This window comes from Agrilus planipennis, unplaced genomic scaffold (genome assembly GCF_000699045.2).
Source record: "Agrilus planipennis isolate EAB-ADULT unplaced genomic scaffold, Apla_2.0 scaffold3, whole genome shotgun sequence".
In the NCBI taxonomy this organism is placed as follows: domain Eukaryota; kingdom Metazoa; phylum Arthropoda; class Insecta; order Coleoptera; family Buprestidae; genus Agrilus; species Agrilus planipennis.
The window spans coordinates 1480448-1491395 of record NW_020442460.1 but is presented as its reverse complement, the minus strand read 5'-3'; the positions used below and the strand labels follow the sequence as shown (position 1 = coordinate 1491395).

The following is a 10948-nucleotide window of genomic DNA, read 5'->3' as shown; positions in this document are numbered from 1 at the left end:
TGTTTGCTCAAAATAACGTGACAGGTACCTATATCTTACTATACTGCCACTGATTTACGATTTACATATATTTGTGGACTGACAGGCCGTCAAATACGTGAAAATTTATAAACGCGACAAGGAAGAACATTCAAAAATTTTATAGGACTACTGTCCGATAAAAAGTTTGTATTTACCTGTTTCGCGATATCGGGCTGCTGAAACAGTCATTCACAAACACAAAGATTTCGTAAAGTTCAAGGAATCGTATTGAGACCTTGTCGGTAATTCAAAAAAAAAGATAAACATTAAATCTACTTTTAGATTAGACCTTTTATCACCAAGGTGGTTTTACAAATGTTGAACATTTAAGGTATAATTAATATAAAAGAAAAACTGTTGCACGCAGGATTCATTTTCCTGGATGAATCTTCATATTGAAATATTAATGAGTTAATAAAAGATACACAACCGAAATTCTACAAAGCCTTTAAAGACCTAAGACGCTTTTCGACACCCTCAGTTAGAGACCAGTGGACGTTGTATTAGACAAAGTTCCACAGTTCTCCAATTGATATTCTTGTGTTAATCAGTTACCAGCCTTTCCGACAATATGGCACGAATGTCGCTGGGTTTTGCGTTTCAGATTGTATTTCATCTTTTTTGCCAGTTTAAAAACTGCCCTTCTAATAGCGTCGATAGTAGAGTTACTATTTAAATAGCACAATAATTTGTATATTTCAGAAGGATTTGTCAACGCTGACTTCATACGATAACATTCACTTCAGCGACGTGATGGATCACGTGCATCGGTGTGCGAAGCACCTCCATCAGAAACAATCAGCCTACAACCAAAGCCTGAGGTCTAATACCGTTCCTCTAATTTAAGTTGTTAAAACCCAATTTTTTAGTTTCTGGAAACAAAAATTAGGACTTAGTCATTAAATCGTCGTTAGTGCTTCCCTGTAACATTAGTTAGTTGCAATTCACCACAGTAAATTAGAGAAACAAATAAAAAACCGACACAAAAATTAAAAAAATGTAAAGAAATGAATGGGAATGCAGGCTTTTGCGTGTGTACAGAGAACTGACGATGAGAAAAAAAACTTTTGGGTGTTTCATTCCCACCAGCCAGTAATGCTGGTGGGCGGACAGTCCCTCCGGACTACGCAGGAAGGTAGGGCGGAAGGCCCTCTTCATCCTGCTTTCAGGAATCGTGGGAATGGGTGGCTGGTGGTTGGGATGAGAAAGATGAGATGGACGAAATGAAGACAGAAGAGAATGAAAGATTATCTGTGGAATATTACTGCCTCAGCATTTGCCTAAGTGATCGAAGGAAATCACAGAAAAACTTGGACCAAGGCAGACGGACCCGGAATCGAACCGGCGTCCTCCCGAATGCTAAGCAATGGTCTAAACCTCTAGGCCATGGCGCTCGGTAACGATGAGAGTCATCCTAAAGTAAGTAGTGTTTAAAGATATATGTTTTGGAGGTAGTATAGTCGCTTCTCTAATGAAAGCAAATGAGCAAGTGCACCCTCTTCAATTTTTAAACAAAACGATCCAAATGGTTTTTGGGCAGATGCCAATCTAACAGTCGTTAGCATTATGGGTGGAGGAAGATGTATTTCGAGCGTCTTCCATACCACACAATACCTAACAATTGAGCAGGTGTTACAGTTTGCTCACGTCCTGCAGCGACATAGTAACAAGTTGCGTTCTGTCGCAGTTTTAGTATCTATCATACGTTAATTTCTCATGATTTTTTTAACGAATACTATGGAAATGAAAATTTCTTCCATATTTAGATGACAACGTGTAGTTGTGTAGTCTTTTATGCACACGGTAACATTGCACGGAAAAGAATGAGTTTGCAGAAATTTGTCACCAGTGTCTCTTTATCTTAAGCGCATGTACATACGTCTACGTATACACACGGATACATGTGTGAGTTTAGTAGTAGATATGTATTTGTATCTAAAGTAATTTATTAACGCCATGATGTAAATAAAGTTGGGGGTCAACAACCGTCATTCCGAATTAGATCAAAAGTAAATATTTGCGTAATGATTTCGAGATTATTACGCGGTAAAACGTGCACCAGTCATTACATGCTCAACTGCGTACGCTTTTCTTATCGCAGGTTGCTTTTGGTATTGTCGATATTTTTCGCATCGTTGGCAGGTGGACAAAATAACTTCTGGTAATGACTATTTAATAGTTTGTACACAAAATTTCCTTATTGGAACGTTTATGGCTTTTTAATGGTCAAAATAGTCAACCAAAGGACAGCCAGAAATGCGCAAAATATAATTTCTTTTCTTGTTGGTAATAAACTAATCAATTATGGAGTCATTTTCGATTTTCGTAGATATACTTATGTATTTGTATATGTAGATACCTACATATGATTTCATACGGAGAAAAGAAGCCATAAATGTTAAAACATCTTATTGCCAATACGCTAAATTAGTTCTTTATGTAAAGTACCATTTTTGGTACATGTGTGAACTTAATAGGTAATTGACTCTCTGTTGAACTTAATTAATGGACACAAAAATGCTAAAGAACTTTCAAAAAGACGCTTATCATAAAACGGGCGCATCTATGGTGTATGTAGGTACATGTCCAATGACCTTTCCAAAAAACATCTGTAATGGAAATTTACTTGCGTATATTTGGAAACATAATTTTAATTAGTAATGCACCAACCTTGGTACATGTAGTACGTTGTTTCACCATTACATCTTTCTAATTATTCACAGAACATGTAGGCAGTGCTTTATCTAATTCGTAAACTACCTACACTTAAAAGCTGCTCACAAAGGAACATGATGCGACCTCTATTCGAAGAGGACGAAACCCAGAAACAACTCAAAAGGATGCTGCAATATACGATAATCAATACGAACTCGATACTTAGATTGAAACAGATTTCAATATGAATTCGTTGCTTTACTGAGTTGAAGTGAAGACTTAAAAAATATTATTTTCCATAAGATACCAACAAGGAAGAAATAAGGATGATAAAATATTAATAATTCCAGTTAGAGTAAATTAAAAGTATTACTTGATTACTTCCTACTTCTCCTTGGGAAAAATTTGGAAGAAGACATAATCATAAATATAATTTCAGAAAAATAACTAAAAATAGCACATTTCGACAATTTCAACTAAATATTTTGCTTGTATGCTAAAAAAAATTTAGGTATATATGCTTACAAATTTGCAAACGTTGATGCGCTTTCAAAATTACTAAATAGGTATTGCTTATACATAAAAAAAACTTAAGTGTTTCTCATTTCCATCAGCCACTAATGCTGGTTGGGCGGGCAGACCCCCCGGATTATGTCGGAAGATACGGAGGAATGACCTCTTCAACTTCCATTCAGGAATCGTGGGAATGGGTGGGTTGTGGTTGGGGTGAGAAAAATGAGACGGACGAAATGAAGACAGAAGAGAATTAAAGATTATCTGTGGAATATTGCTGCCTCAGCGTTTGCCTAAGGGGTCCAAGGAAACTACAGAAAAACTTGGACCAAGTCGGACGGACCCGGAATCGAACCGGCGTTTTCCCGAATACTAGGCAGTGGTCTGAACTTCTACGTTATGCCGCTCGGGATGGTACCATTTTACAAAAAAACTTATTGGGTATTTCATTCCTACCAGCCACTAATGCTGGTGTGCAGACAGTCCCTCCAGATTAAACCGGAAGGTAGGGGGGAATGCTTTCTTCAGCTTCCTTTCAAGAGGAATAGGAATGGAGGTGGTGGTTGGGGTGAGAAAAATGAGGCGGGCGTAAAGAAGAGAGAAGGCTTTGAAAGATTAACTGTGGGTTACTACTGCCCCAGCATATGGCTAAGTGATAGAAGAAAACCACAGAAAAACTTGGACCGAAGCAGACGGACACTGAATCGAACTGGCACTCTCCGGAACTCTAAGCAATGGTCTGAACTTCTAGGCCATGTCGCTCGGTATGGTACCACTTTATAAACAAACTTAAAAACCTTTGGGTGTTTCATTCCAACCAGCCACTAATGCTGGTGGATGACCAGCCCATCCGGATTACGCCGGAAGGTAAGGAGGAATGCCCTTTTCAACTTCCATTCAGGAATAGTAGAAATGGGTAGGTGGTGGTTGGGGTGAGAAAAATGAGATGGAAGAAATGAAGATAGAAGGCATTACAAGATTATCTGTGGATTATTATTGCCCCAGCATTTGCCTAAGTGATCAAAGAAAACCACAAAAAACTTGGCCTAAGGCAGACAGACTCGAAATCGAATCGGCGTCCTCACAAATGCTAAACAATGGTCTGACCTTCTAGACTATGCCGCTCGGTATGGTACCACCTTATAAATAAACTTTTGGATGTTTCATTCCCAACAGCCACTCATGCTGGTGAGCGAGCAGTCCCTCCGGATTACGCCGGAAGTAGGGAAGGAATGCCCTCTTCAGCCTCCTTTCAGGAATCGTGGAAATGGGTGAGTGGTGGTTAAGTTGAGAAAGGTTAGACGGACGAAATGAAGACAGAAGAGAATAAAAGATTATCAAGGGAATAATATTGTCGCAGCGTTTTCTCAATTGTAACTGATTCAAGGAAACCACACAGAAATTTGCCTGGTATGGTACCATTGAAGACTATGGGTACTTTATAGATTGAGGCATAATGAACTCTCCCATTTTGGCAGCCCAAAGCTAGGGATAGGCTGGGGATGGAACAGTGACTGTGTCGTTAGAAAGTTGAGTTCATGCGACATGCTGTATATCGTTGGAAGTAAACAGCATAACCTGATCGGAAGAGTATTGGGTTTATGCTGTTGAGTTCATTAGAAATGGCGATTTGACGATAGCGACAAAGCATGTGCAGAGGATCGTGCTACTGTAACGATGACCTATAATCGGTATTGTGCACTTCTACATAACTTTCTCTAGCCTAAATTAGGTGTTTTTTTTTTCGATGGACGTGGACAAGAACATGCCCGGTTTCAGCAGAATGCTTCAACAACCCAATATGTGTGGGCTGTTTTTAGTAGCTTCCCAAATTGGGGAGTTCTTTCTGCCGCACCTTGTATTTATTTTGGCTTAAAAATCCAATGAACACGGAACCCACTATTTCAGATTTTGCAGGAAATATAAAATTAGACCAACACTGACAATTACAACTTACCTCTGTACAAAAATATTTTTGTCTGCAGAGAAGAAAAATAAAACGAAAACGTTTAAACGAAACGAAAATTTATTAACACTAATAATACATACGTAAAAACGTTTTGAACTTAAAATATTGGTACTCCTTTGTTAACTTTTGTATATATGTAATAAACACGCAGCATGTAAGGAAATGTGATTATTCAGATCAAAGTAGTTATTCTTTATTATTGCACTCTACTCCTATCTCATCACATTTCATTTCGGTTAAATATGGATCACTTTTCACACAATCACTGTTCTTGACATCAACTTCTTCGTCACCGCTCGGAATATCGATAGACATGGGTTCCTCCTTAGGAATTTCTTGCACATCATCATCTGCATCACTGTGACATTCATCCAGTACAACGAAATGGTCTTCTTTTATGACATCTTCCAGGTCTATGACGTCTTCCACGTCTATGACGTCTTCCACTTCATGTTTTATTCTGTCCTCATTTATTTCGTTCTTCAAGTCATTCTCTCCAATTTTTACGTCTTCATTTACAAAGACGCAATCGTCTTCACTATCGCTTAATTCGCCCTTATCTTCTGACGTGATAAGTTCCATAATGGCTCTGCAAAAGAGGAAGCGAAACTATAACAGTAAAATAAAAGTTAGATAAGTAAAGCCTTACTGGAGCAATTTAGATTCCTCTTCGTTCGTTTTCCAATTGACTGGACCAGGATTAGCAGCCTTATATTCCAGAAACCAATTAAGTCTACTCCTTAATTCCTTAATGATAGCTGCTGTTCCAGGATTAGTTATGAAGTTTATATTTGTGCCCACCCCTACTGTAAATTTGTCATCCTCTTCGTTCTGGACGTAAGTATCTCCAAAAAATAATAACGACAGTGGATTAACGACCGACGCGTCATGTAAAAATGTTTGGGATGATTTCAGTTTCAAATGGTACACAACCGCATTGGTACCAATATATTCCGCCTCGCACATGGACATTATGGATTTAGGATGAAATTTAACTGAAGTATGATCTTCCATCGTTCTTAAGGAGTAACTGTATCGTGAAGATTTCTTCTTTCTAGAACAATGAAGGATTTTGTAGGAAACAGCGAAGTGAAATATTGAAATGTTTACCTCATTATGGCAACATTCGGATAAAGTCCTGAACATACAACAGCTTGAATTAGACTGGTATTGTCTGAGTTGACGTTACATTCAGGATTTTTAGGATCGGCACTGGGTACAAAGTTCATTTCATGGAGATACTCCATAAACTGCCGTTTCATATTGCATAGCAATCTCATGGTATTCCAACTTAGAAAATTGTCATAACAAAATCTGTTTTTATGGGTGGAAGATTCAAATTTTCTCAAAGCTTCAATACAAACTAAATGATCGTTTTTTATTCCGTTTGTCAATTCTAATTTTTTGCGGTCTAATTCCCTTTCTTTTCCTAACTGAGCAACAAATCCATCTTTGAAGTCCAGCGTTGCTGCAATAGACAAAATTGGATCCAAACAACTAAAAATAGCACCCATCAGTATCATTTTCCCCATCTGTGGAGCCATTGGTAGCCTAGCTAAATGGTATCCCAGTGGTGTTAATTTTTCGTCATTATCCAAGGCATTAAGTCGGATTAGAAGACGAATGGACAATTCTACTGCCTTTGGATCAGGACTGTCCATGAGGCACTGCAAAAAAGGCTCGGCCTTTCCAAGTTTAAGCATTTTTAATGTCAGAATTGTATCTTCCAAACGTTTTCGTAACACTTCAGGTTGTTGAAAATCTTCCAAAGTGATTCTACGAATTTTGGTGTATAAATGAAAACAAACTCCCGGTTGTGTTCTTCCGGCTCTTCCTTTGCGTTGATTGGAATTGGCTAAAGACACCCATTCAGGTAAAAGCGTTTGCGTATTTGTTTGGACATTGTAATTTGACATTTTAATCTTTCCACAATCGATTACAAACACAACATCGTCAATCGTAATTGACGTTTCGGCAATATTTGTGGCAACGACTATTTTCCTTAAAAAGGGGAGTCGATATTAACCTTCAACTAGATAAATAAATTTTTAAAAACGAGCCATACCTTACACCTGGTGGAGGTCTATCGAAAATCCTTTTCTGATCAACCGTTGATAACAGGGAATGAAGAGGAACGACAATGAAACGATTCGAGGGAAATTTTCTTGAACCCTCCATTAATTTTATAAGAGCTGATATCTCCGAAAGTCCCGTTAAGAAGATCAGTATGGCACCGAGGTTCTCGTCATCTCGACAAATGTGGATTAACAATGACAATATGAGATCAACATTTATTTTTTCACTTTGAGGATTTCTTAGCTGATCGCAGACATGACGTGAATATTGCTTTTTGGCTTCTAAATTTCGTATGTACGGTTCTATGAAGTCATTCCATTCATTCTCTTTCTCGGTTACATTTTTCTTTTTTCGTTTGCTGCCTTTTAAATTTTTTTTTTTCGCAAACAGCAATTCTAAATTTCAAAAGTGGAGATGCAAATTTTCAATACGCAAACAAATTAACAGAAACAAAATAGGGTATACGACTGTTTTCGAAATCCCATGAATTCTGATGAAAATTTGAAATAATGCGAAATAAGAAACGTGTTGATCATGCAGAGAAAATTTAAGTGAGTTAAAAAATTCACATTATTGCAAAATATAACATAACAGATGCTTTCGTTCAAACCTGTTTCCCATGGTGTCTTTTTACTGTCATGTACCCTACTTCTGAATAATGTTAGTACTAGAGATTCTAACCTTTTGTCCCGGAAAATTCAAACCCGGTCATTTGAAGAACGTCCTCCAAATAATATTCCTCAACGGGATATGTAAATCCTGGAATGTTGATATGTGGACACCCGTCAAAATAATTTGAAAACTTTTCGGCGTTTAACGTTGCACTCATCAGAATTAATTTCAAATCTTTACGATGGATTATTAATTTTTTCATCAGAGCGATTATAAAATCGGACATAACATTACGCTCATGAATTTCGTCGATTATGAGATGGGATACATTACTTAAACAAGCGTCTACTTCCATCCATTTTAATACTACACCGGTTGTACAAAATATTATGGATCCTCGCTCGCGTGGAGGTTCCCTGAATTGAAGTATAGTAAATAACGTCTATCACATACGTTGTTTATAAACTTACTTCTCTAATCTAATTTGATAGCCAACGCTCTTTCCCAATTTCTCAGCTCTTTCATCAGAAACCCTTTCTGCTACAGATACCTGATTAAATAATGTAAATTTTCAAAAATATAAGAAATAATAGATAGCTATATCTGGATAATATGAAGTTACGTACCGCACTTATTCTTCTCGGTTGTGTGCATACAATTCGACATAGCGAACCTTTCTTTTTCATTATATAATCATCAAGAATAAATTGTGAAACTTGCGTGGTCTTTCCACACCCCGTTTCACCACTGATTACAACTACCTGATTTTCATCAATGATTTTGAGAATATCGTCCCTTTTATCGAAGCTTGGAAGTTTCTTTCTTACTTCCAGCATATAATTGTATGCAGAATCAGATTTACGAGACATCAGGTCCTCATATAACGCTTCATCAATATGAGGATATCTTTCCATAGGCGGTAACGCTTTCAAATTGTCGTCAATGTTACCATGGATTGTTCTAAGAAAATTTCGCTTAAAGGACGATTCTGACACGTGGTCGTATGAGCCATCGTCTGTGATAAACATTTTTCCAATGAGATCCATATTTTTTAGCGAACTTTCAATGAAATTTTGTCTGGTTTCAGATAAAACAACTCTACCTATCTATAAGGGAATTAATAGTAATTATAGACAATGTTGAACCATCGTTAAATGTTCCCACGTTAACCCAGTAGTTAATGAGTAAAATTATGGAAATGGAATAATTAATTTTCCATGATTGCACGATGATTCTAAACAAACACAGGAATCTTTAACGATTGTTACATTCCGAAATGTTGCGTCTGAGATTGTATTAAAATGGGGAATATATTGAAGAGAAGAGGTCTGAGTGGACTCAGAACATTCAATGGATCGAATCAGTAGATCAATTCTTGAAGCTCCACATATATACCACTAATGAATATCCCCGTCTAATATAAAATCAGAATTTTAATAGATTTAAAGTGTAGTTAAATAATGGGCTATCTGTAGTGAATTCCTAAGATTCGCCATTATTTTACATTTGATGATCGCATTTTTTCCTGCACAGGGATTGTCCTTAAAGTTTGGATATGTAGTATTGTAATACAGCAACTGAATTGGAGCTATCCGTAAATTATGTAGTACTAATTGGAGCAAGAGTTTAGTCTAGGTCCTGGTGGAGGAAAGAGGGATTCCGTTATGTATCGAGGGGGGATCAAAAATTGATAAATTCTGCGTTTTGTAATTCAATTTTGAAGTGTATAAGAAAAATTAAAAATATAAATTTAAATTTGAGATACTGAGAGATAAGAATAGAATAGAAGGGTTCCTACTTATCATACATATTTAATGCTTTCCTGAACGAATGGAGAATGGAGCGTCGAATTCCTTAAAATTGTAGGAATTCTTTAAAATTGTGTGGTCGCCTTATAATTATAATTTTGTTTTTCATTCTTATAAGTAACAATCAGATGACAATGCGGACACAAACGTTAAAACCTAATCATTAGAACAGGGGCAGGGCTTGGACTGAGATAAATGATCATTAAATAATAAATCAGGTACCTACTTACCGGTTTGATCTGCGGTAGTTTCACGTCACCCTTTCCAGATGTAACGCAATTTTCACCATTCTCTGTATTGAGCCACTTTTTGCGGGCATAATACAACCCTATTTCTCTACCTCGAAGATGAGGAGGGTGTCTCGGAACGCGTTGTTGTCGATTTTGGGAATTACTCGGAGATTCATGTCTCCTTTGACTCGTGTTGAATCTGTTATTTTCAGAGCGTCCTCGACGCCCTCTATTTCTTTTGTAATTCATGATTTCCTGTTAATTTTCACTATTTTTAACCTTCACATCAAAAAGAATAAATCATAACCTCAAACCTAATCAATGAGAACAACATAACACTGACACATTCAGGATTCAGCTCGACTCTAAAAATTGCGTCACATCAAGGTCAATAAATATGAGTATTTTACACCTGAATGTTATGCAACACACAATACGCTCTCTTTGTGATGTTGCCCACTTATCAAGGGTATAATATACCATATAACGGCTTCCTAATTTATAAGTTGAATGTCGGATTACGGAAGAAATTATGAAAAAGTATGATTAAAAACTTGATTAAATGATTTATTCAAAATTTTTGTGTAACAATTGGTTTAGTAAATGATACGAGATGGGTGAATGTAGGAATTCTCAATAATGGTGTTAATTCCCTATTTTTTTTTTCACAGAAAAACCTCTATTAATATAATAGCAACCTCGTTTTAAATATTTTTTTGTGGTAACGAATGCATGTGTAATGTAAGTATTAATCGTAAAAGGATTATTCATCGACATTAATTCTTTCCCAAATGAAAGTGAACTTACATTCTCATTCATTTCCAAGGCAAAACTGCGGTAAAAAATCCACAATTTCTAATGTACTCATACTACACAGGTGGCACCTTTATGAATTTCTTGCTGGTAACTTCAGATTTAAGAAAAACCTAACTGATTCTATTAATTTGTTTAACTTTAAAATGATTACTGAAGTGAAAGCGATAGGAATTGCCAGTTAAGTTAAGACTTATTTCAGAGTGGATCAGGAAGAAATTGAAGAAATTAAAGCTTTTTCCCTCCCCTTC

General features: G+C 36.7%; 1 protein-coding gene across 1 annotated transcript; it reads right to left on the bottom strand.

Annotated features, from left to right (window-relative positions):
- Positions 1 to 5335: 5335 nt before the first annotated feature.
- Positions 5336 to 10237, bottom strand: LOC108742713 (ATP-dependent RNA helicase DHX36). The gene is made up of 8 exons (XM_018478015.1): positions 9885 to 10237; positions 8473 to 8952; positions 8317 to 8396; positions 7916 to 8262; positions 7224 to 7629; positions 6269 to 7159; positions 5808 to 6212; positions 5336 to 5747 (listed from the first exon to the last, which is right to left on the bottom strand). Exons 1-8 carry the CDS (start codon positions 10131 to 10133, stop codon positions 5345 to 5347), a joined length of 3261 nt encoding a protein of 1086 aa, XP_018333517.1. The 5' UTR covers positions 10134 to 10237; the 3' UTR covers positions 5336 to 5344.
- Between the last annotated feature and the right edge of the window lie 711 nt (positions 10238 to 10948).

What these genes read in the sequence shown, in the direction of transcription:
- LOC108742713 (XM_018478015.1), bottom strand. Translation starts at nt 10,133, where the DNA reads ATGAATTACAAAAGAAATAGAGGGCGTCGAGGACGCTCTGAAAATAAC. An exon ending in TATCAAATTAGATTAGAGAA is followed by an intron (nt 8,263 to 8,316) that starts GTAAGTTTATAA and finishes ACTTCAATTCAG; the next exon opens with GGAACCTCCACGCGAGCGAG. An exon ending in CCGAATGTTGCCATAATGAG is followed by an intron (nt 6,213 to 6,268) that starts GTAAACATTTCA and finishes TCATTGTTCTAG; the next exon opens with AAAGAAGAAATCTTCACGAT.